The sequence below is a fragment of the Equus quagga genome, chromosome 22, assembly GCF_021613505.1.
Source record: "Equus quagga isolate Etosha38 chromosome 22, UCLA_HA_Equagga_1.0, whole genome shotgun sequence".
Lineage (NCBI taxonomy): Eukaryota > Metazoa > Chordata > Mammalia > Perissodactyla > Equidae > Equus > Equus quagga.
Window position 1 is genome coordinate 5,499,188 of NC_060288.1, and position 25,744 is coordinate 5,524,931.

Below are 25,744 nucleotides of genomic sequence, written 5' to 3' on the forward strand. Positions count from 1 at the left end.
TGCCATGTGAGGCAGTGGAAACAGCTCTAAGAAACAGAAGACCAAGGTCCTAGTTCTGTGTATGCCACTTACTGGCTTTGTGACCTTGAGTCAGTCACTTACCCCGTTCTTTAGCTCAGTTTCCTCATCGGTACAACAGTGATCATTCCTGACATGGATATGTGTACATTAACGTTGCCCATGACCTTAGTTATTATAGAGAAGTATTCTAATACAGTGGTTAAAAGTGTGGGCTCCAGTACTTGACTGTGAATACGTTCCTTGACCACTAAGCCTCAGTTTTCCCTCCTGTAAAAATAGGGATAATAGTACCCACCTCACAAGGCAGATGTAAGGATGCATTAATAATACATTTAAAAGCACTTAGAATTGTCCCTGGTCCACAGATGACTCCCCACAAGCGTTAGCTATTCTATTTTTTTCTGTCCTGACTTCTCTGCTCTCCTTGTTGGCTTGCTTCTGTTTTATGCCACTTCAAAGTTTTTATTGTAATAAATAGGATACAGATTCACACAAGACAGAAATAAAAAATACAGCTGTTCAGTCTATTTCATAGGGCTATTAGGAGTACCAAATGGAACGATGTCTGTACCTATAAAACACTAAGTAAATGTACTCTTAAAATGGCAAGAAATTCAGACACCTTGTCTGGCAATATTCTACCTTGGCACAATCTCTGGTTGTCTATTTTCTCCATTGTCAGAAACAAAGCATTATAGGGATGGTAATGTATCAAAGAAATGGCCAAGATCAGAAATCACAGCTGTGGCCTTTCCGATTTATAATTGGAAAATCCACCCCCCTCCCCATCATGGACCTGAGAACCTGTCCACAGCTCATGGTGACCTCTGAAACCTTTTACATAAGCCTCAAAGAATAACCTTGAAGCACCCATTACCTGGGGTCATCTCAAAGCAATAAACAGACGTAAATCTTGGATAATGGGAATTTACTAGATTTCTTAAAGGGTTAACAGTGAAATGACCTGTCATTCCAGGAAACTGCTCTTAAGAAGTATCTTAGATGGGAAGGAAGAGTCCTTCTGGGCCCAATTATCCAAATTAATTATAATATCACTGAAGCAACCACAATGTGTGAAATTTCCCATTCACGAAAAAATGGATGGAGACAGTACCACAATAAAAGGATTCCCAGAGCCCTAGAATTTTACAGTGACAGATCTAGAAAGCACATCTCCCCCTTTTGCAAATGAGGCCATAAACCTACAAGCTGCCTCTGAGTCACCAGATTCGCATTTCAAATATGGATGATTTGATTGACACACTTTTTTCAACTACATAGTGACTGCAATTTGTTTATTCTTTTAGGAAACCTCTATGGGGGAAAAAGAGATAGGGCTTGTACCCCTAAATCAGAGTCCAGAAAGGAGCCACAGCACCCAAAAGACCAGTGAGTAACTGACACTGTCCAGAGGAGAACCTGATCCACTCCGAGCAAAGACAGCTCCACACGCAGTGAGACTGCCAAAGGCCACCCCACATCGGCATGGCCTCCAGCGACACATGGAGCCACAGCCTCTGCTGGACACTGAGCACCTGGCCCACCCCCAGCCCCCTATTTTGCACCTGAGTGAAGTGACTCATGAGTGGGGGGATTTGTACCAGGTCACATAATTGGCGGTAGACCCAAACTATAGCTCAGGCTCCCTGACTTCCACCCCAGTGCCCTAGAAGCAGCACAGTGTAAGTGAACAAGCTTGAGCTGCTGATATTCTAGCTGCAACATTATCGCCCTATGACTGTAGGCAAGTTTCTTTACCTATAAATGCAGATAATAAGCCCTGTTTCATAAGCCTGTTGTGAGAATTACATGAAAATACACAGAGAGAGCTGAGCACATGGTAGTTCCTATCCCCGACCCACAACACTAATTACAAGATGCAGATGCCAAGTCTCAGGGCTGCTCTTGCACAACTCACTCTCCTCACCCCAAACCACAGTCCAAAGGCCTCCAGAGCCCTATCTTGAATTATGAGTGATGAAGTGGGATTTGGGGAACTATCTGGGCACTAACCCACAAGTAATGACAGATATGAGCTGATCAGATTTCAGCTACTTTGTCCCCTCCACCTCTCCAGGGTTGCTCCACCCTCAGTCCCCTGCCCTCACTTTAGCTCTCCCACTTCAGAGGGAAAGACATAGCAGTTCTCTGGACCCAGCTATGGGACAGGCGGGGGAGCGGTGTCCTCACTCCCTTCATCCACAGTCTGCTCCTAGGCTCACAAGTACCTCCTCTCTCCACCATGAGAAGCCAGGAAAATATGACGAATGTCTGAAAATGCAGCTTCCCCCCACCTTCCTCCCCACCCCAGGGGAAAATAAATGACAGGCGAAAACAGCCCCAGGATCACTGAGGCTTGATGCAAAGTGACGAGTCAGTGTCCACTCCAATTACTGGACCTAGGAGATTCATGGTGACAGCTGGCTGCCAGTGTGGCAGCCCCAGGCAGACACTTCCTGGTCAAGAAAGAATGTGCCAACATGCCTGAGCTGAAGGCCTCAAAAGTCAAGTGCCAGGGCAGGAACACCAAGAAACAGCACCTGGGGAGGGGCAGGGTGTCAGAGCGGGCGGGGGAGCCTTTGCCAGCTTCCTCTCCTGGCCACAGAACATACCCTCTAAGGAAAGGACAAAACGAGGACCCACCTTCACGAAGCCTTCTCCACCGCTGCAGCCTGCCACGACCTCCCTCCTCTCTGAATTCACGTACACTGACCCTTTGCCAACTTTGGTGCACATCAGAATCTCCTGGGAGCTCATTTTAAAAGGCCCAGGCTCAAGCCTCACCCACAAAGCACTGAATCGGAATCAAGTGGAATGTGGTCAGAACAAGTACATTTTTTTAAATGCTACCAAATGATCCCTAAATAGGCCCAAGTTGGAGAACAACTGGTCTACATGACAAAACCTATCCCTGGATTCTATACTGGAGGATACCCTACTGTCTCTTCTTAACTAGACTTTAAGCACGTTGAGGACATGAGTAGAATCTTATTCCTCTACACAGCGTACTCCTCAATTTTTAAATGAAACACCATTTGCACGGTGGTTAAGTTCCCAAACCAGTCCATGAAAGCCTGCTACAGTCAGAGAGTAACGGGAGACCTCTACCCACCGCTGGCAGACAATATTTCTTTGGGAAGGTTTGTTCATATTTCGAACTTGGGTTTCACTTGAGTTTTCAGTTCCCATGACCTGGGGCAAGGTTCCTGTGGGATAGGAATTGGGTGGAGGGTGCATGAAAGGACTGAGTCCCAACAAAGACAGAGTAAAGGACTTGGGGAGACGGAGTTGAGGAATGGGCTAGGAAGGAGGACAGAAAGCATCTGAAATGATAGAATCTGAGCAGAGTGGAGACAGGTTGGTGCGAAGGCTGCTATGTAAGTCACCTGGGGAGATTTTTAAACAACCTGATGCCCATGCTTCATCCCCAGGGTGTTATCTGATCTGGGGTAGGGACCAGGCACCTGTATGTTTTTAAAGTTCCCAGGTGATCCCACCATGCTGCCAGGTTTGAGGACCACTGCTGTAGACACCGGCCGGTCCTGCCGACTCTGCAATGGAGATGCAGCAGCTGGTGAGAGAAATGGCCACACCCAGCTGCGGCCAACCAGTGACGCTGACTGCTGCACCAGCAGTGAACAGGGAAGAGGAAGAGAAGAGCAGGGCAGTGGGCAAGGAGAGAGAAAGGAGATTCCACTGCCACAAGGGCTAGCAGCCATCACTGGCGAGGATGGCCTTGTTTTTTGCTCAAATGTTCTTCTGCTACCAAGGACCTCAAAGGATCTCCCACGCCCCATGAGTGGAAAGCACAGGGTTTATTCTTTTCCATCATCAAGCAAGGAGCTGAGGTGCCCACTGGGTGACCCACCTCCTGTGGTAAGCCTTCTTTCTGGAAGCAACATTACTTCTTGTTGAAACAGAAAAATTTTCCTAACTTCTAGTAAGAGAAACAAGAAGCTCAGAAATGACCAGAGGACCCAACTACAGATTCATCAATTCACAGAATGTCAGCACTCAAAGGCTCTGTGCATGCCTGGTCAGTCACCATGGGAGTCCTCTAAGGCTCAACTTGGGAAAGTGACTTCCTCAAGGAGCAGCCAGATGAAGACAGACAGAGCTCATAACTCCTAACACTGATCTGGAGCTTGAGCAAAGCACAACCTGAGAGGGGAAGAAGGAAACCGACACATATTTAGAGTCTATTATGCACCAGGCCTGCTGCTAGCTACTTTTGCACACTGTCGCTTAATCCTAACAATCCCATTTTACAGACGAAGAAACGAAGGATGAACCAGGTGAAGCCACTTGCCCAAGGTCACGCAAGTACTGAGTAGCCAGGCCCGTAGTGAAACCCAACCCTTCCTGATTCTCAAATCCCATGCACTTTCTTCTATACCAGGCCACCTCCCATGAGACAATCCTTCAAATGCACAAGGACCTGCTCATTATCTAAGAGTTGATTACCAATGAAAGATAAATACAAGAGCAGGACCAGCAGGGTTACACTGAAAGAGGCCCTATATAGTTGCCCAAGCTGGGCAGGGCAGGAACTGGTCAAACTGGCTCTTGGGTGCCAAACTCCAAAAGACCAGGGATTCAGAGAGTAGAAAGGAGGAAGGAGAGATGCTGGTGCCCTCTTACCTTCTCTGTATCCCTCTGGGGAGCCTAGCAGACAGCAAGGAACACAGCAGGCAGTCAAAACCAGCTTGCTGGTTAACTAGTGGGAGGAGGGGAATGTACATGGAAATCCCACAGCTGGGGCATGAGCCACCATAGCTGCCCACAGGCAGAAACCACAGCTCAAACCACCAAAAGCCAAGGCCAGGCAGAGACTCTCAGAAAAGAAGGACTTGCCTAAGAAGAGCAGCATGATGGAAACGGAGGGGAGGGTGTAATTCCCTCTGTCCCACATTCCACAGCCCTTACCCGGGCATGAGAGAATAACCAAAAGGAAAGTAACCAAGCTATGCCCAGGCCTTAGGTGACCCAGACAGTGGCTTTACCTGCTGCTCTGGTATCTAACACACCCCCTCCCCTCCACCCTGTAGCTCCACTTCCTGATAGTAACTTGAGGAGAGGTGAAACGCCCATGCCTACTCTCCCCATTCTCCAGCTCAAAACATGCACTTAACCCTTCCCCTAATGAGAAGTGCGTTCTACATCGTAAATTGCTGCATTGCTGTAATGCTTTCATTCTCTTCTCTGATGTCCCTTTCTTGTTGACATATACCAGCACTGGCTTTAGCCGGGAGGGACTCCATGACGTAAGTCTCCTGGCCACCACATTCCCCAGCTCCTCTACCTCCTCTTCCAATCCTGGTGATAGTGACCTAAAGACATGGTCAAAGGCCTGGGCCTCTAGATAAGCCCCTGGACAGTCCAAGATTCTAACTACTGGCCATCTAAACCTCAATAAGTCAATTCCTTCACCCCTTTCCTTAACTCAGCCTCCTCCACATTTGCCTCAAACTCAATCGTCATTTCCCTTCCACCCTCTAATTGGTTCCCTTCTCAACTTCCCCCTCTCTGTCAGCAGCTCCACCTTCTCTCCCCAGTCAACCAGGTATTAAACCTTTGACTATTCTCTTTCACCCTCTGATCAGAGAGCAAGCCCGTCATTTTCTTCCTTCATACGGCCTTTAAATCTTCCCTTTCCTCTCCATTCCCACCACACCACCACCGCAGACATATCAGGAAACTCTAGGACAAATTTCTGGCTGTCATCTCCACCTCCAGGCTCCCCCCACTTCCCCATCCATCCTGATGACACTGCCAGAACAAACTTTCTTAACAAGTAACATCTCTGTAGCACTTTAGAGTTTATCAAAGCACTTGACATGCATTACTGTTTAATGTGCACAGCAACTAGTCAGAAACAGAAATAATTCATCTCATTACCCCTATTTTGCAGATGAGGACAAGAGGCTCACAAAAACAGATGTTTTCCTAATGAATGTATTCATCAAGTTGTCCTATGCTCAGCTGAAATAATAAAAATGGGCTCTGAAGCAAAATCTAATATGCAGCCCTGCTCGCAAACATATAATTGCCTGCTTTGCCTTAGAGACATTTTAACACTAAAATGGCATTCTTTTGTATATAAGTAGATACATAAATATATAAAAAAGATATATATCCTAGATGTACTAAATGAATGCTGAAGGTTAAAATGTAAAGCAAAACATAACAATATAACCAAAGATGAATTTTAAGAAAACTTAAACAGGCATCACCATGGTTCTGTGTTAGTAAGACGTCTGCTGAGTTTCACAGCTTCTCTCTCTCTAGCGGCTTGGACTTTAACACCGAGGAGTGCTAACTCTTAACATGACTGTCCCATGTCATGGCCGCTTAGTTTTTACTTCTTTTTAATTTAGACAAAGTACATCTTGTTATAAAAACAAGAATTGTTTAAAAAAATAAGACTACTACAGAAAACACATAAAACAAAATTGCACTTACAGTATTTTTTTAACTCTCAAAAAGTCCATGTATAATTTTAATTCTAAAAACACTAATTTCATAATTTACCCTTGGCAGAATTTGCATTTTGGTGAAAGTACAGATCTGTCGCTTGAAATCTTCTTTTGAGATTTTTTTTCCCCAATGGAATTCTGCATTCTTACTCTAACACACTATGGACAAAAGCATGCCAGAAATTCCTCTTAACTCTTGAAATCGTGTGTCCACATGGATAGTTAATATACCAATTACACAAAATCCATGAATTAAAAATACCTTGCCCAAACAATTGCTGAAGATTTGAAAGTTATCTTGATGCTTCTATATCCAGAGAATATCTCTGGAGAGACACACAAGAAACTAGTAATACTGGTTGCCTCTGGCTAGGGGAATATGTGGCTGGGGGACTGGAATGGGGAGGAGAAAGTTGTCACCACATCAGCTTTCCCACATTTTGAATTTTGTACCATGTGCACGCATTGGCCATTTTTTAAAGAAAGTTATCTTACTGCTTCTTGGCATTTTGACAAGCTGAAGCATATTACACAAAAATCTTTTAAATATTGTTGGATTTCAGCCAAATTTTTCTCAAGGAGTCTTCTGGTACAGAAAATGTAATTTTTTTTTAAAAACACCAATTTTCACTTAGTCTTTAAGACAAAACTATTGTCCACTATACATTATGCATTAATATAATTTCCTACCACTCTTCTGTATTCTTTCTACTACAATGCAGCCAAATATCCATCTTTTGGTCAACATAGCTAAAGCTCTGCCTCTTTTAATGGAAAGAACTGCTTTCAACTTATTTAAAAAAAAAAAAAAAAGCAAAAATGGAAGGGCCCAAACTTCGCAGAGAGAGGCAGAGATACAATCTTTTTGGATATTATGTTCCATGATTCACATCATGGTCTTTGGAAAGTAAAAACATCTGAGTGTTTTTTGGCAAAAGAAAGAAAATACATCTTACAGAGTAAATTTGACAAGAACAACAATCTAGCGCAACACTGTTTTCATGCTTCTCTTTATCCTTTGTTCAAAGCTATATAATTCAGCTGTGCAATTACTTAGCCAACTGGGCATGAGAAGGGTGGAACTGAGCGTTGCTGTGCAACTGAGACATAGTTACTCGTAGGTCACAGCAATAATGTAGAGCAGCCTATTAAGGAACTTCATCTCCTCTCTCATGACAGGAACCAACGTCAAATTAAGATACAAGTGCTGGTGCCATAATATCAGAGTAATATTTTAAGGGAAATCCAGCCAATGTTTGTTTCTATTCAAGAATTATTTGTGTGCTTGATGTTGCCAGCATATTGATTTTTAAATGCATCAGCCATATCAGTGGCCATAATCAATAATTTTGAAATTTTCCATTTATAGCAGTCCTTTATAGATAATGGGTTTCAGCCTATATCAGTTTGTGTGACCACCACCCGTATTATAAACCTTTATTCCTTACTTTACCACATCGACTCTAAATTCTGTCAGGCATTCAAGGCTGGACCTGGTCTACACATGCTGACCCTAACACGCAGCTATGATACACCCCGTGGGCAGACACTGTCGCCAGCCTCCTAACTCTGTCGCTGTTTGGCTATGCTCACAATGGTGGCTCCTGCAGCTCTGCTTCCGAGGGCTGCCTCTAGGATATGGGAGCCGTGTGCCCACATTTGTAGAGCTGGAACCGCGACCGTCCAGCAGGGCATGCAGAAGCCCTGCTCCCTCGGGACAACTCTCTGGCCTAACTTACTGCGAACCCCTGAGCATCAGGCTAAGGCGTACCTTTTGCAGACTTCTCCTGAGCTCACACCCTCTTCTGGCTTCCTCCCCTTCCCTGTCCTGCTTCCTAGGCTCTTGCCAGTCTCAGGGGAACATTTCCTTCATAAAGAACTTGCCACAGATCTTGTCTTGGGGTCTTCTGGGAAACCCGGCTGTAAACACCCTCTAACCGGGTAAGCTCCCTTCCCTCCCTGGTGCTGCCTCTGCCTCACAATGACCGCTGGTTCCCTTGCTTAGAATGCCCTCCTCTTCCCCTTCTCTCTGCTTAGGACGGGGTGCGTAACAGTCAAATAAGCTATTGTGCGTGAAAACACTCCAAAAGCCGTGAGGTGCTCTATAAATGTGCATCACTTGTAGTAACAATTGCTCTAATCTCACCCATCCTTCCAGATCTGGATCTAGCACCATCCCCTCTATGAAGGGGTGCCTTGCAGCCCTCCGGGCCACATTTTTATTTAACCATCTGCTTCCCCAGCTACAGTGTACACTCCACAAAGGCAAAGGCTTGGTGGTGTTCTCTGTTGTGGCCTCAGCATCTAGACTGGCGTCTGGCACACAGGGCACGTTTAGCAAATCTGTGTTAAATAACTGCTGACCTCCAGGACCTTGCTCTGTTCTTCCCCCTTCACGAAATGAAGGGCTATGGCCATGGGAAGGATCAGCTCAAGTGCCCACAGCCCAGGGAGGACAAACGACGTGCCTGACATACAAAACCGCAGAGTGGTGAAGCCAGGATCTGACCCTTGATCTCTTGTCTCTCAGGCCTGAAAACTTTCCAGCTGAGTCTCCAGCCCCAGGCCCTACATATTCCCTGGATGGGCAGCAGCAGGGGAAACTATGACCTCTTCTCCTTCAACCAAACTGTTGGCATCTGGGCCGTTCAACTGAATGAGACGCTGTCTTGTCATAAAGGTAGACTGGGATTTTTAGCACCATAGTTTTGTGTGTGTTGTTTTCATCTCCCCAACTAAACCTGAAGCTTCCTGGTGTAAAGACCTCCCCGACTTCACCTCCACATCGTTTACAGAACTTTGCGCAGGGCTGCGCACAAATAGCAGCAGGAGGAAGGAAGCGGACAGAGGTGAAGTGTACAGACTCCACAGTCAGACAGACCTGGCTCCAACTCCAGCTCTGTACTCACCACCTGGGCAACCCTGAACAAGTCGCTGAACTTCTCTGCACCTTGCTGAGTACCGCGAGAGTGCTAACAGTCCCTGAGTCCCAGGATTATCGAGAGGACCTAATGAGGCAACATACGTAAAGCCTTTCACACAACGGCTGGTATAAGGCAACCACTCAGCAAGGATAACCTGCACTTAGTGATAATAGTAGTAACAGGGGTAGTAAAGACAGGTTCCATAAACACCAACTACCAAGGGGCTTGAACAGGCAAAGATCAGAGACCTGGGTTCAGAAAATCCCCTGCTTATTAATGCCTATGAAATAACTAAGATATCATATCAAGTGTCTCCTTTTCCCCGTAAAAGTAAGATGTTCAGGGACCAAACAGTTCCCCGTGCCTTTCTCCATAGGGACAGACCAAAAACCCCCTATGTGCTCGTGGGGATCACCTCTCACCCATCTTCTCCTGACTCCCAGCACGCTGCTTTGCCCCACTCTGCAGGGCTTCCCTTCAGTTTAGGCCAGGAGAGCGGTGTGGGACACTGCATTTCATAAAGACCTCCTTTCTGACAGCCTCCTTACCTGGCCCTCTTTAGAATGTTAATTTATTCAGTCGATGAGCACACATTTCACAAATGCTGGACATTATGGATCAAAAGCTAAACCAGATGAGCTCCCTGGCCTCCAGGATCTCCCAGCCCTGAGAATCCTCTGGCTTTTCTTTCTTAATCAGAGACAACCTTTGAAGGCTTCCCTTCCTCTCAAGCAACATTAAGATGACTGCCTCATTATCAGCAATAACAGCAGGGGAACTGGAGTCAGACTGCCAGGGTTAGAACCCTGGCTCTGCCACTTTCTTATTATGTAACCAGGACAAACTTCCTCCCTCTCTGCCTCACCCACCTGACCGATAGAACGAGGATAATAATACCCACCAATAAGATTTGTCGTCAGAATGAAATGAAAACCCAGTGAAGTCTTTAGAACAGTGCTTGGCATCTGGCAATAAATGTTTGCTAATAGTATTTTACAACTTAGAAAAATCTCCACTCTTAAATCTAGAATGGCTGTTTGGCCATTAACATAACAAAGAGCTAAGCCAACAACTGAAGAAGTAAAATGTTCTGAACTATTGCTATGTCACAGCAAGACGCTCCTTTTTTAGGCATATGCTGAGCCAGCTGAAATCTCTACTTCCAGGGAAAGTGTAAAGAACCTCCAGCAGGGGCCACAGGTTCTATTTGGTAACTCAGACTCAAAGAAAGCTCCAGCACAAGGAGCAGCCTGAGAGCTCAGCTGGCAGGGAAGCGCAGGAGGCTGCCCCGGGCAGGGTGGTGGAACCTGCTGCAGAGGCTGACCCCAGAGATCTCAGTAAGGGCGCCCGAGGCCCAGCATCCCAGGTTAGTGCAGGTTCTGGAACCAAGGGACAGTCAAATCAGAGGGCAGGACAGAGCAAGGGAAGTCCTGACAACTGGCAACATTACCAAGATGGTAACGATGTGGTCCTGGGTGACATGTCACTGACAGCAAGACTCTCAGCCTGTGGCCCAGGGTACGAAGGAGGGTCCAGCTCTCGGGGAGGAGGCTGGCAACAGAGATGCAGGATTCCCCAAGCAAGTGAGTCTGGGGTAAGAACGGTCCTAGTAGGAAGCCTGGTCCCAAGCAGGTAAGCCAGGATGAAATCCACTCGAATTACCTGAACTAATATGGCTGATGAGCGGGAGAAGTTACACAAAGGGAGAAAAAGGAAAAGGGAATGATAAGACCCAAAGGCCACAAGTCGCCTGAGACTTATCCCGGGCAGGCCAGAAGCCAAGACTACTGGCAACGAAGACTTGATTCCAGGCTCCTCCACCAGCGTGGAAGTGGCACCTTTCACAGTGGATCTGTTGACCCAGCTGTGGACACCTGTGCAGAAAGGCAAAGGCAGGAAAATGACACAGCAGGGCCCAAAGGCAAACCCAAGACCAAAACATTGTAAGAAGTAAGCATTCCGGACTAAGGCAGGGGTGTGAGTGTCGGTACGTAGCTCTCATTCTGCATGCTCAGCACTGTCAATGTAAGTATTCAACAGCAGGGTTATCAGGAATGCGGGGTGAAACAGGGGGCACAGTTCTATTTTGAGTTAAGCCTTTCCTGGAGAACGCAATTAGTGGCAGCTGACCTAAGTATGTTTTCTGTATCGATAGCGTTTTCTCTCAGCCATCAAACCCAGAGGATGAATGCCAAAGGCCTCTAGAGGGTTAGTCCCTGGTTAACAACCTAGCGACTCACAAGACTTTTCCACTTCACATCCTAAAGCACAAATCCATCCCCCAACACTCAGATATTCCTCTTCCCAAGTCTCTGGACCAGAGCTGGATTTCAGCCCCACACCCACCCTGCCCCAAAATGGCTGTGACCCACGATCTTGCTGTTGAGAGGCCATGCCAGTCTTTGGGGCCTCCTTCCACAGACTGCTTCAGGGCAGTGGAAAGAAATGAGCCAACACCACACACAGTGCCAGAAAAAAAGACAAGATCCCAAGTCAAGGGGAGAGCAACTTTTTCCAGGACCAGTGACGACGCCAGGGACTCCCAGGCACAGTAATAAAACTTTGGGGGCCCCCATCTTTGTGCCTGACTGCCACAAAATGCTATGCAAGTCACCTAATTCTCGTGATGTGCTTGCCAAAGGCAATTCCAACGTCGGAGACTCAGTTCTTTCTCCATCTGTAGCATGAGGAAGCAAAACTAGGTGACTTCCAAGGTCAACTCCAAACCAGGATTCCGATTCTCTGATGCAAGAGACCAAAGAAGGTCAACACTCGTCCAGTCAGGGAACCAGGTCACATTCTCTGCTGGGGAGGGGCCCCAGACTGGAAGAGCAGGAGTGGCCATGAGGCCACAGCCCTACCAACAGAGGTGAGAGGAGGCAAGCCAGGCCTGGGAGACCTGACCTCGCCTGGCCGGCCTCTGCCTGACTTTTGCAAGTGTTAAATTCCTGAGCATGAGAAAAGACACCAGATCCCCAGGGTCAGGAGAGATGAGCTTCTTTCTCCTCAAGCTAAGATCTGGGATGGCTTCCTGTGCGTGTGTGACTGTGCGCTTGTGTGCGTGTGTGCATGTGCGTATGCGTTACGGGTTTTTTCCCTCCTTACTGACCAGCAGACTGGTGCTGCCCGTGAGAGATGAAGCCCTTGAGGCTAAGCCCGTGTGCATTCCTGCCGGGCAACGATGGGCAGCCGGCCGCCCTGCCACCTTCCCACGTGGCCTCTCACCTGGGGGTTGTCCATGTACCAGAGAAGGCAGTTGGCCTGGGTGTCCAGAATAAAGTACCTCCGCAGAAACTTGCCGCTGTTCTCATTCTCCTCGATGTCCAGAAACCCACAGATTCGGTTCTGCCGATCCACATAAGGCATTCCTGGGCTCTGCTCACATCACCCTGCACAGCAGGAGGGGGGAGACACTGGTGAGGAGGGGGAAGCGGGCCGGGCTCAGGACCTGTCAGAACCTCACTTTGCCATGATCCACCTCTGCGAGGAGCGAGGCCGGCACTCTCTCCATCAGCTTCCTTCCCCAGGGCACCCAACGTTCCACCCCAACCAGACCCTGGAATCCTCCATCAATTCCATTCTGTAAGCAGTCACCAAAAACCACTAACACGTATTAAACGACCTTTCCTGAGGCTCCACTGTGTGCCACGCAGAGCGTCAGGCAACTTTACATATACAGAGGATATGAGCCTAGGCTTTGGGTCAGGGGCCTGGGTTCAAATTCCAGTTTGGGCCACTTACTAACTGTGTGACTACAAACTGTCTCATCCTTCCGTGCCTCAGTTTCTGCATCTGTAAAATGGGGATAACAACAGTACCTAACCCTCACAAGATTCTGGTGAGAATTAAGTGCTTGGCACATGCAGTAGGTATTATTATTACTCTTCACAAAAGCCTTGTAAAGTAGACCATGACCTAATTTTATACATAAAGAAACTATCTCAGAAAGGATTTAAGCTCTGGTTCAAAGATGAGCATTTTCCACCACAGTTACACCCAACCTGGATGCCCAATATTGTGGTCCCACAGGTGTCAGAAAACACCACACGACATTCAGACTTTCAAGGACAGACAACACCCACCACTGGCCCTGCTTTACTGTGGCCCAAGTCCATCATGGCCCTCAGTCCACAGCTAAGCAAAAGTGTGAGACAGCTGGCTTAGAGCCATTCCCCGCACCACAACCCTGGGTCAGCAAGTAAGCTACCGAGATGCCACACCCGCAGCCTTCCAGGCCGGGGGCGGGAGCAAGTCCCACATTCCCAGGGGATTAGGCTGATTCTAAGGGGGTGGGGGGTCGACTGGTGGTGTGGTCTGTCCTCTCCCACCCCCACAAGGGGCCCTGCAGTGTTGAGAAGATGTCTCAAGAAAAACGTGACCCCCTCCCTCACCCACCACACACAGAGAAGGATATCAGGGAACGGTGAATCTCTTGATTCCAAGTAAGGTCAGGCCAGAATCCAAACAGGGACAGATGACTCAGAAGGGAGACGGGTCAGGGGATCTCACAGCTACTCGCTGGGTAACGATGGGGGACAAAGAGTAAAGACGCAGGCAGGGAAACAGCACAAAGGTGGAAGACTACAGCTGAAGAGGAAGAAAACGGAGCAGAAGCAAGAGAGAGGAGGTGAGAAAAAGATAAAACGCGGAAAGAGGAGGTTTAAGAAGATGGCAGAGGAGAAGCAAGTGGCAGTACAGGGAAGCGGAGGGCAACGGTGGGAGCAGAGGGGAGAAACGCCGGGCACATAGCAGCATCACGGCAGCCAGATGCCCTGCTGCTCGGCGCCTTCCCTGCCTAAGCTGCCAGTGAGCTCCAGTTCCACAGCAGGGCAAGCGTGAGTTCAGGAGAGGGAAAGAGACGGGCTGGAGCCAAGAGTGAGGAACAAACACCATGGGAGGAACGTTAAGTCTCCTCGCAGACACTGGGTCAGAGATGGGAAGGCAAGAGGCCTGGTGTTGGCTGGGGAGGGAGCATATGCCTGAGAAAGGATGCAGCTTCCCCTCCAGGGAATCAGAAGTCCCATGGAGAAAAGCTGGGTCAGACTTACAGGGAGAGGACACAGCTGTCTGGCTGGGATGAGGGAGCTCACCCACCCCTAGGAAAACTCAAGTTCCCTTGACGCCAGCTCAGGCACTGGAAACAGAATTTCTAGGGGCTTCAGGGCTGGTGCCCTTCCTGGGACATCTCTAAGAGAAAGCTTACGAACTGCATGGGATAACAGAGTCAACTGTCTCCAGGCTCCTTTGGAAGCACGGCATCCAGATTCATGCTGGCTTTCCAATGTTCCCTGCTCAGCCTACAGGATTAATCATGCCTTTTTCTCAAGTCAGAGACTGGAGAAGCTGCTCTTTCTGAAATCCCCCAAAAGTCTACTTTTATTGAGGGGGCTTCCCATTTGCATGGATCCATGGGTGGGAGAGGACCCTCGTGTACCAAAAGAAAGGGAATAAAAGGAAGAATTCTGGTTCCAACAGTTCCTAACTGTGGTTCTCTCCCCAGCAAAAATCTGCTCAGTTGTCCTGAGAAGCAGCTGAGTCACAGAGCTCACCAAGAATGTGGGAGGTTGGGGGAAGGCTCGGCTGCAGGAGAACCGAGCATCACAGGGAAACGTGCTTATAACCAGCCGACCACAGCAGAGGGAGGTACTCAAAAGATGGTACACAAAACACAAACCTGAGCTCCCAAGCCCCAATCCTGCGACAGTTCATTCTGATCCCATGTGTGTATCCCTTGTCACAACAGCTGCTAAGATTTGGTAGAGAGAGTCTGGCACTCCCCAGCCCCCAATCCCCCTCTCCCTGCATCTTCAACCTGTCACCATCATCTTCCAAGTCTCTGCTGCCTCCTCCTTTTGTTCCCAGAGAGGCCCCCAATCCAGTTAACACTGCAACCCCATGCCCAGCCCCAACAACAGGGCAGGGAGGGAGAAAAGGGAAGAGCTAGCAATCGTGCTTAAGGGGAGGGAAAAAACACCTTGATGCACACATAGTGTCACCCCAAAATTCCCCTAGCAAGACCAAAGCAAAGCTTTCAACTCTTACAAGCTATATAGTTTTAGCCATTTTCTGACTCTCTAAAATCACCTGTTGTCTTAAATTTCTTGTTAAACTGAGTTCCCCAGTGTAAAACTATTGGGTGGAGTGCAACATTGGGCGGTTTGTCCTACAACTTGCTCCTCACCCCATGTCCTGAGCCCCACACCCTGGTAATGATTCTCCCTTCCTCTCCCAGGACAATGTGCAGAGTGTCCTCACTGGCTGAGAGCACTGGATAGCCCTCTCTCGGGCTGGCTCCCTCACCTTTGCTCTAATATCATAGCAAAATCACCCAGCCAATAGCTTCTTAGCCTTCACAACACATGGATGACAAAGAGCACAGAATATTTGTGTAGGAAGGGACCTCGGCCACCCCACTCAGCATCCTATCTTGCCAAACCATCCCAAATCTCCCTAGTGTTTTCCGTTTTTAGTGCAAAAATCACAATATAACAATGTTTGCATTTAAAAAAAATCACGATAGGCAACTGTTTTCACTTTTGCATGCTTTTTCATGCCCCTGTCCACATAATTGGCCTTTTTAAAATTCTAAACTATATCAAAAACATGTTCCATGTTGCTACAGTCTTTATAATCATTGTTTTTAATGATTGCATAATGTTTCTGGACCAGATTTACTATAATTTACTTAACCATTTCTCTATGATTAGACAGTTAGATTACATCCAATTTTTCTAATGCTAAAATTCATATTTTCATGCTTTGTCTCTTCTTTTACACGGAACCAGCAAAAAGTCCAAGTAATAACATGACTAGATCATAGGTTATGATCTTTGACAATTCTTGAGGGCTATTACAAAATTGCTTTCTAAAAATATTTCATCTGTTTACATTGCAGTCAGCAATATATTGTTACCATCGCTATAATCTCATATACATTAAATGTTCTCATTATTTTAAACTGTTGCTAGTTTTAAATATATAATGATGCTCAGTGAGGCTGAACATATTTTCATGTTTGTTTCCTGCTTCATCAGCCTTCCCAGACTTTGTTAAATGCAAATCAAAATTATGTGTACACGCAATCAATTGCCTCCCCCCACATACACGCCAAACCAAACCAAACCAAACCAAAACATGGTCTCACATAATACAAATAACTAATGTATTTTAATAAAAATTAAAATAGAAAAGAAGGGAGTTCTATATGATCTAGATTTCTTCAGTATATAAGCTCCTAGGTATGTGCTGCAAATGAAAAAATGTTAAATAATTTATTGTAAAAGTGAAACTTCAGAAAGAAAACGAATTTGCACAAAGTTACTCATTGATCAGTAGCAGGAAATGGGTTAAATGTCGATTAAACCAAGGATCCTGGCCAACATTGGCCAGTTGACCAGATGAACCTCAAGAGAAAACAGAGTCAATGGCTGTCTCTCTTAGAATGAGATGAGGGGCACTGGGAGACATCTCTGGCCAAAATATCTCCTCTACTGCCTATTTCAATGCCTTAGGTTCCATCACTGGAGGAGATTCAAGCCAAGAATAAAACCGCCCCTTAGAAATTGAGGCAACTGACATCTTTATCAGGCTCATTCACATACAAGAGACAGCTGGGACCAAGACTCTAAGAAAACAAAACATGCCCCAATGGGAGACAGAGGTACCAGAGGGGTTAAAACGTAAAGAGAAGACTGCCGCTTGAAACAAATGTTTCAATGTCATCTACCTGAAAAAATTTCCTAGAATTCTTTACACCTGGGACAGGAGTGTGAAGCTTTCTGGAAAGAAATCTCTGGCAATATGTAACAAGAGAGCTAAAAATGTTCATACTCTTTGACCCAGTAATTCTACTTCTAGGATTCCATCCAAGTAAATAAAGATGCAAACAAAGATTAAAATAAAAAGATGGCAACTCCAATAGAATTTATAATAACAAAAAGTTGGAAATGCCCTGAATGTCCCAATGATTAGGGAATAATTAAATTATGGGACATTCATATAAGGAAATGTTACACAATCACTAAAAACTATGTTTTCAAGTGATTTTAAATGAATTAGGGAGAAACCATATCATGATAAGTTGTTTAAAGATATAATATGATTTATAATATGATCTCAACCTCTAAATATTACTTTTGTATTTCTATATCTGGATAGAAAAAGACTGACATACAAAGACCAAAATATTAGCAGTTATTATCTATGGGTTATGGGTAAATTTTATTTACTTCTCTATATTTCCCGTATTCTCCAAATTTCCTACAGGGGATGTGTGTTACTTTATTTAGTAGGGAGGAAAGCACTGCTATCTCTAGCATATAAATTTTGAAGCTGAGAATATATTTCTCAATTCTCCGGAGTCCACAAACAAGCAAAACCTTGCCTAAATTATAGTTCTCTTGGGACTTGTTTGGTGTTTCAAAGTCTTAAATCTAATAAAGCAATATCCCACCCATCAAAATTGCCCAAGAGCCAGGTACCTACCCAGAGGGTCTTGGCAACCTCTAATCTAGCTGGGTTTCTTACTTCCTATTGCAACATCCTCTTAGAGAGGCTTATTTCTTCCCCTGCGGGTTTGGTTCCTTACTCTCTGGTCTTCATAGAAGATCTCTGTCCTTGAGGCTAGGGGAATATTCACACCCAGGCTGATGCCTCTATTCCTCTACTGCCCAGCGCTCTGGGAAAAGGAAGCAGAGACCCCGACAGAGACACCCAGTAGAATTTTCCTTCTTGAAACTTGGAAGATGGGGTTGACATTTTTAAATAAATGGCTGGATAGATGAATGAAGAGATGGATAAATATAGATTTTTTTCAAAAAGAAAACCTATAGAGCTATTAAGGCATGAAAGCAGTGGCTTGCTGTTTTGGATGTCTTATTTTAAGACCACTAACGTAGTTTGGAGATGCAGGAAAGAATAGAGTGAAAGAAAGGAGATTCATCTGCCTGACGGCTCTGACACTTCTGAGGTAAATAAAAACGAGAGAAAGTGACAACAGAGATAAAGCTTAAATGGTGTTGGCCCCATTTTGAAATAATCCACCATAACCACCGATATCTCAAAAATGAAAAAGAAATTAATTCATTTTTTAGATTTGGAAATTTTTCTTTCACATTTATTTGTGTTGGCAGGATGTAACGTCAGGAATTTTGCTTCAGAAACAGTCAGGAAGGCACGTCTTGACACGTAGTGGAGCAGGCAGTAAGTGCATCTCCTGTCTCGTTACCCTCCTAGGGTGGGAGCTGGAGATGGCAGCATTGGTGGTGAGCGAGAGGGATACCAACAGGAAACTGCTAAACTTCTACAGGAGAAAGTTTATCGGGAAATGACATCAGAGGTCTCCGAGAGGACTGTAATACAGCAGACAGGAACTGGGGTGTGGAGCTTAAGAGCAGTCACAACTCTTGCTAGATATGCATAGGCCATATGAAAAGAGAGTTCACCCGTGTTTAAGTCTGCAGTGTACATCAGTGTGTATTGTGCAGCCTCAGCAATGCCCAGGGCCTAGTAAAAACCACAATAACAACAAACAGCAGTACAGCTCTTTCAGAACACATCCCTGAGAGGTGGCCAAGAGGATAACTTAGGAAGTGCGGGAGCATCTATTTCCTACCGTTATAATATCACTGCATTTTGAAACTGTCATAAGAGCGAATTCCAAATAGCGTAAGGCGGGAGAATAATGGGACAGGGAAGGGAATGTACCGAGAACACGTTCCCAGCGGAAGTGCAGGGTGAGGAATGCAAACATGTGCAGGAACAGGGAGGCTAAGAAAAGGGGTCCAGCTGACACACAGCCCAGTCCCCAGTGGACCCGAGAACTCTGAGTGGAGGGCAAGAGACACTCAAGAAGGAATTTTTAAGGGAAAAAATATTGGGGAAAAGGCAGGAGTAAGTGAACGTTGACACCACCGCAACAACGCTGCCAAACACAACAAAATACGTTAAACACTCATGACTGTCTCAGCAGCCTCCTCTGTGTTGAGAGAAAGTGTGCTCATTGGAGCCGACAGGAGACAAAGGCCTGCCTGTGGCTCAAGGCTCCTTAGACCACCTCCACCAGAGAGCTTACCAGTGCAGGCGAGCAGCCACAACTGGTTTATAAATAGCCCATAAAAACTGAGATCTCCAACTTTCAGAACCGTGCAAGTCCCGGCAGTCAGAAGACACAATGAATTCAGTTTCACGGTAGGGCTTCCTAACCACAGCCACATAGGAGACCTGGAGCTACAATCTTCGTTTAAAACTTGACCGTGCCACCCACTAAAACACGGGCAGTAGGAGAATAAAAAGAAAATGTCATTTTTTCTCCTACGTACCAGGCTCTTGCGAAGTGCCGGGCAAAGTGTAGATGGCCTATGTGTATCTGGCTAACGGTGAGTGCTCCCATGTCTGGATTCAGGGAAAGAGCAGGGGCTGGGTGTGGCAAGGAGGACATGCAGGTGACAGGGATCCATGAGGGCATCCGACAAAACCCTGGCAAGAAGATGACCATGGAAAAGGGTGGGCTGATTCCAGTTGCCACCGAGGCAGCAGAGTGAAGTGAAACGGCACAGGGTTCAGAGTCACGCAGACTCTTCTGAACTCTCCTGGGCCTATTTCCTCCTTCGCAAAATGGAGGGAATCACTGTACCTATTTCAAAGGTTGCTGCGCTGATTAAATGAAATAATGTGTGAAAAGCACTTCACAGTAGGTCTGGTAAAGGGTGAACACTGGGCAAATGTGTTGCTAAGATATGTGTGTGTGTGTGTGTCTGTGTGTGTGTGAAGCGCCTCACAAGGAGTACAAGATCACCATTACTACCACAAAGCAGCTGCTTGACCCGGGGCAGGCAGCGCCACGGGCCATGTCTACCCCGCAAATATCAGTCAGCTAATATCAATAGAAGGGCCACGACCCTGAGATCCCTCACAAGGAAAGGCATAAGCTTCCTGTACCCTTCCTGCTACTCCAAGAACCATCATATTTTATGTCTCTCAAATTCTCCAAGAGGTTAAAAAAACCAAGAGATCCACAGACTCCATCTTGGCCAGGCTCTGCAGAGAGTGAACAGAACCCAGGCACGCCTATCAGGCTCCAGGGAAGGGACTCTGGAGCTGTGTCCTGCTCCGCCCCCACCACTTTGCAAGTAGATGGCCAAATCTGAGTCCCAGCTGATGGCACAGTGAGCCCCAGCCTTTGCACGTTAACTGCACTGTTTCTCAAGCGTGTAAGGACAAGAAGACCTGGCTTCCCACCCTGTTTATCTCAGCAGGCCGGCCTCTCGGGGCAGAAAGGCGCACCACAGGCCCAAAGCTGAAAGCCTTTTGCCCACACCGGGCAGTGTCAGGAGCTCCACCCCAGAGTGAGAAAGCCCAAAGCAACCTTTAAGCCTCTGCAAGTCACTTCAGTCAACTGGGCTTCAGGGCAGAGAAGGACTTTCAGCAGGAAGGTAAGTCATAAAGCCTAACAGGTTGAATGGGCTTAACAGTAGGAGCCAGAGGAGGGGAGAGCAGAGCAACCCAAGATTCGGAATAAAGGTCAGTGGGGTCTTCCAATTATACCCCACCAAGCACAGGCCTCCTCAGAACGGGAAGGCAGGGACCCCAGCCCTCCCACCTCTCAGCCACCCTATCTCCCTGCCCTGTCCAATTCCCTGTCTCAATAATGGGCTTATATTGGGCAGGGCTAGGATTCTTCTCTTCCCATAGGCTGTCACACTATAATATTTGCTCTGCTTCCTTCCTTTCCAAAGCCTAACAGATTAGATTGCCCAAGTCCTACCCAGCTCACAAAGGCAGACGGAAAACTGAAAGTAAGGCAACCCAACTGCTCCTGGTGGGAAGACAGAAGAGGCAGGGCACCCAGTGTCCCAGCACCCAGGCCCTCTTTTCCAAGCTCTAGGACTGTATCAGCCAGAATAAGCAGTGCCACAGTAGTCTCAGTGAATCAGGAGGAATATTTAAGGCACTGTGGCCCATGGTAAGATCTAATTTGGGACACTCCAGCCTTTTAACAGGGCATCACCCACCTATCCAGCTGCCCCATAAAGAAGACAGGAAATCAATGAAGTACCAGCTGGAGGCACACAACGAAGACAGCACTCCTGCTGCTTGGGTCTTCCTGGCGTCCCAGCACTTCCAGCAAACACCCGGCAGGCCAGCAGCAGGCCTGCTCAGGGGGGCTTGGCTGATCCAGCTGATGCCTCCCCCTTCCCACTTTTGCAGTCTCTTCAGGATTTATTTTAACCTCAGTAAAATACCAAGCTGAACACAGTTCAGCTCACTATGATGACATGATAGGATTTGCAGGCCCTACTTCCTTATACAGAAGAGAGAAGGCACCAACAACAAGGGAAAAGGAGGTTTGCACCCTCCACCAAATGGCAGGTGGTTTCCAAATCAATACCCATGTGACTACCCATCTGTGAAGTGAGCAGCGTTCCCATCAGCTAGCTGGAACTCCACTAGGAGTGCCACCACGCATTGTAAAAGATGGGGCTCACAAAAAGAGCAAAAGGATTCTTAGGTCTAAAGGCAACATCCAAAGTAAACCCTCACGAACCAGCTTGGTGGACCGAATCTCTACAGGCTTGAGGCACTGCCACACTGTTCTTTTTTCTTCCGTTTGGACAGGTGCAAACAACTCATGCGCTTGCATTTATTCATTCACTCATTCAGCAAACATTTACTTAGCACCTAGTAGATATCATACACTGGCCTGGCCACAGGTTCTAAACCACAAGCTAGACCTTTGCTATGGCAAAAGTCACCTGCCTTCAAGGGGCACACAATGGAGAAGGCTAATATTTGAAATGATGATGATGCTTTTTAAAAGCCTCCTCTGGTTTCTCAGAGCACGCTGGATCTCTATTTTAGCAATCCGCTTTGTGCTCTAGGCACGTGCATATAGCCTGTGTCCTCCATGAGACCGTAAGCTCCCTGAAGACAGGGGCTGCGTTCTGTTCATCAGTACCTTTCATGTCCTTATTATCCAATAACGTCAACTGAGTGCAACTGAAATAGTAAACACTTCTGTTCTTTCAAGATCTTTGGCTTTACTGTTTCTGAAGGCTTTGCCACCAAACAAAGAAAAATGATGAAGTTCCAGAAAGGAGGAGAAGGGACCAACGGAGTCAGATATATTAAGAACAATACGAGTACAATTTTGGAACTTCAGCCCAAGTGCAACTCAGTGCGCTGAGGTGCCTCCAAGAGCCACAGCCGGCATCCTGGTAGAAGGCTTGTTCCCTCCCTCTTCTCTGCTGTTTACTCTCCTCTGAAAAATCCCATTTGGAGTCCCAAAGAAGGATAGGAGGAGGACACCAGAGGGAGTTAGAAGGGGAAGACAGAGCTTGAAACCATACTCACCAAGAAGGAAGGAAACGAGGCGAAAGGCAGGGGGCAGGGCTGTCCTGGGGGAGGAGACGTGAGTCCCAAGTGGAGGTGGCCCTGCTGCGCCTCCTCTCTGGAGGTGCCGAGACACTTTTCCTTCCTACAAGGCCTCTTTTTTTTTTTTTTTTTTTTTAATTTGATGAAATAGCTCAGAACTGGAGCAGAAAAGGTAAGCGTGTGAGGTGAGGAAGAAGTTGGTGAGAGAGAGACAGACAGCTCCTCTCGAGGTGCTCTCCCAACCTGGCACCGAACCTGCACTTTAGGACAGGTTTCCTTCAAGACACTCCCATAGCCTGGAGTTCCAGAAGCCCAAGGGCCCGGACTGGCCCCAGAGGAAAGGAAGGGATCTCCCTCGAGGCGCATTCTAGGCCTGTCACGTAATAAGGGAATAGGGGAAGAGAAAGAAGAGTCCCCACGGCCCAATCCGTGCCCAAGGGACTTGCCTGGACGTTCTCTGCTCTCCTGCCCTACTCGCAGCCCCGGCAGTCGTGGCGGGGCCGGTGCTCCAGCGCCAGAACCTGCAGAGAAGTTTCGCCGCTGCAAACGTGAGAAAATGCAGCTCAGCAGATCACCCGCCCCCACCCTGCCAGCGGCCCCACCCCCGCAGCCCGACCCCTGGCGGTGGCGACCTTGGACACCCCGGACGCTCCAGAGGACTGGAGGAGGGGCTGCGCTCCGGGCTTTCCCGGGGCTAGAGGAGGCGGCCAGGGGCTGCAGCGAGCTCCCCTTCGCCGTCAGCCAGCAGGGCCGGCGCCCCTGCCCGGACTCCCCCTGCGCCCCAGCCATCGCCGGCCCCGCGCGCCCCTCCGCGCCTCTCCGCTCCCAGGCCCGCGAGGGCGCCCAACTTACCCCGCCGTGCAGGGGCAGGGTGCCTTACATCGGGGTGGGACGCGCCTCTCCGGCCGGCAGGGCCGTCGCTCTCGGGGGATTTCTTTATGTCGCTGCCAAACTCTCGGTGTCTCTCGCTCCTCTCGCTCCTCTCCCCCACCCCCCACCCCTCCTTCTCTCTTGTCTCTCGGCTCTTTTTTCCGGGTTAATTACGTTTCGCATTAAAGCAAAACCCAGCCCCGGATGTGAGTACAATGCTCCACCGAGCCCGCCGGGGGAGGAGAGGGGTGCCGGGGCGCCGCGGGCTGGGAGGGGGCGCGGCCGGGCGCCGCGGGCTGCGCGGAGGAGGCGGGGCGGGGCGCCCGCGAGGCTGCCCCGGAGCCTGCCTGCCCGCCCGGCGCCCGCCGGGCCCCCTCGCGGCGGCGGCGGCGCAGAGGGAGGCCCAGCCTCCGCCGCCAAGCCCCGGGCAGCAGGTGTCCGGAGCGGGAAAGCGGCTGGGGGCCAAGGGCATCCTAGCAGGAGGGAGGCGGCCGCAGCGCGGCTCTCTCTTTCACCCCATTTCTTCGTCGCAAAGCCCCACCCAGTGACTAAAGCCGGGCCTCTCTCGGATCCTGAGCCCTTCACCTTTCTAGGGCCAGGGGATTAGGTTTGGGGAGGGTTAGGGTCGAGAGAGGAAGCTCACAACTCCCGGATTGTCATGAATGTGCCCGAAGAGCCCAGTGGGGCGTGCGTTCTAACGCGGAGCATAAGGACTTTTTCAGAGTGTGGTCCAAAGACGCCCTTCCAGCCCGCAGAGCGGGAGGGTGCTCTGGAAAAAATGGAAAACGGACAAGCATGTATTAAGTGAATATTGCCAAGGGGAACCTAAGACGATTACTCTGTGCCGGTGTAGCCCCTGCGTTGTTTCATTTAATCCACACAGCAACGCTGTGGGTATCAATCCCGTTCACGGTGAGGAAACCGAGACTCAGACCTTAAGTAATTGCCTTAGGTCCCACAGTTAATCAATGGCAGGTCTGGCAGGTTCTGACACCGGCCTCCCACGTGGGGAGATCGACTTTTAAATACACCTAAAGTCAAGCACGCACCATCCTAAGCACAGAAGTAGTAGTGGGTTCATCTGGGATGGAGGACCGTGTGATAGTGTTTCTGGGGACTCTGATGCAAATGTTAATAAAGTCTGAGTGCCACTGGCTTTGAGGGAGAGGCGGGCAAAAGAAGACCCTTCAGGCTCTAGAACTGGATATATGGGAGTGACCGGAGGCTGGTCCACATCCCAGTGTTGTGGCCGAGATGCAGACTGTTAAAAAGTCTCCAGGACCTGAGGTAACACACGCCGGGGGGAGGGGGACCGAGCCAGACAAGCCAGAAGGGAGGCAGAAGGACAGCGCGCAGCACACACCCCGAAAGCACCAGTGATGAAACCACACAAGTTTCCTCTTCCATTTTGATTGCCAAAGCAAAAATGAGCCACCCGCTCTCTCAGGTGTGAAAAAAGGCTGTTTGCTTTAGAACATTTTGCTTTGAATGAGGAAGGAAAGGGGGACACAAGAAAAAAACTTTTTTCCTTTGAGACAAATACATCAACGTCAATTTTTTTTCCTGCTCATGAAGATTTTTGCCACTCATAGGTTTCAGGCAGCATAGCACGTTGAACAGCATATTCTCTGGAACCAGATGGCCTGGGTTTGAATTCCAGCTCTGCCGCTTGGTAGCTTTGATCCCTAGACAAGTGGCAAATTTTCAGTGCCTCAGTTTCTACATCTGGGCGGCTATGAAGATAAAATGAATTAACATTTTTAAAGTGCTTAGATTACTGTCAAACATGAAGTGGGCACTCTGTAAATGTTTTTGAATTTAAAAATTAGATTATGGTTTTCAGCGTGAAAAGAAACAAAATTCTATCCGCCTCCAGGCAAATCCGACTGGAACTGAAGGTTTCCAGTATGAGCAATGAGTTAAAAGTCTCAGATTTCATGGTGTGGTTCATATTAAAATCCATAAAACTCTGCTCTCCGTGGGGCTGCCTGAGTCACTCAGTCAGAGAGCCACAGATATTTCCTGAGCTCTACTGTATTGGGTGCCTGGGGGCAAAGAGGAGCCGAAGGCCTTGAGTCTCGT

General features: G+C 48.0%; 1 protein-coding gene across 5 annotated transcripts in view; it reads right to left on the bottom strand.

The window, feature by feature from the left end:
* Positions 1-23,921, bottom strand: part of PLEKHA2 (pleckstrin homology domain containing A2) — a 55,601-nt gene extending 31,680 nt beyond the window's left edge. Inside the window, exons 1-3 of one of the 5 annotated variants that reach the window (XM_046648527.1) lie at positions 23,673-23,921; positions 23,239-23,313; positions 12,647-12,810 (exon numbers count right to left, since the gene is read on the bottom strand). In XM_046648527.1, the coding sequence (XP_046504483.1) occupies positions 12,647-12,787 (141 nt within the window). In that variant the 5' untranslated portion in view covers positions 12,788-12,810; positions 23,239-23,313; positions 23,673-23,921. Of the gene's footprint in view, positions 1-12,646; positions 12,811-23,238; positions 23,333-23,644 lie in introns of all 5 variants that reach the window. The other 4 variants (XM_046648526.1, XM_046648525.1, XM_046648528.1 and 1 more) reach the window with 4 other exon arrangements.
* Positions 23,922-25,744: the final 1,823 nt, after the last annotated feature.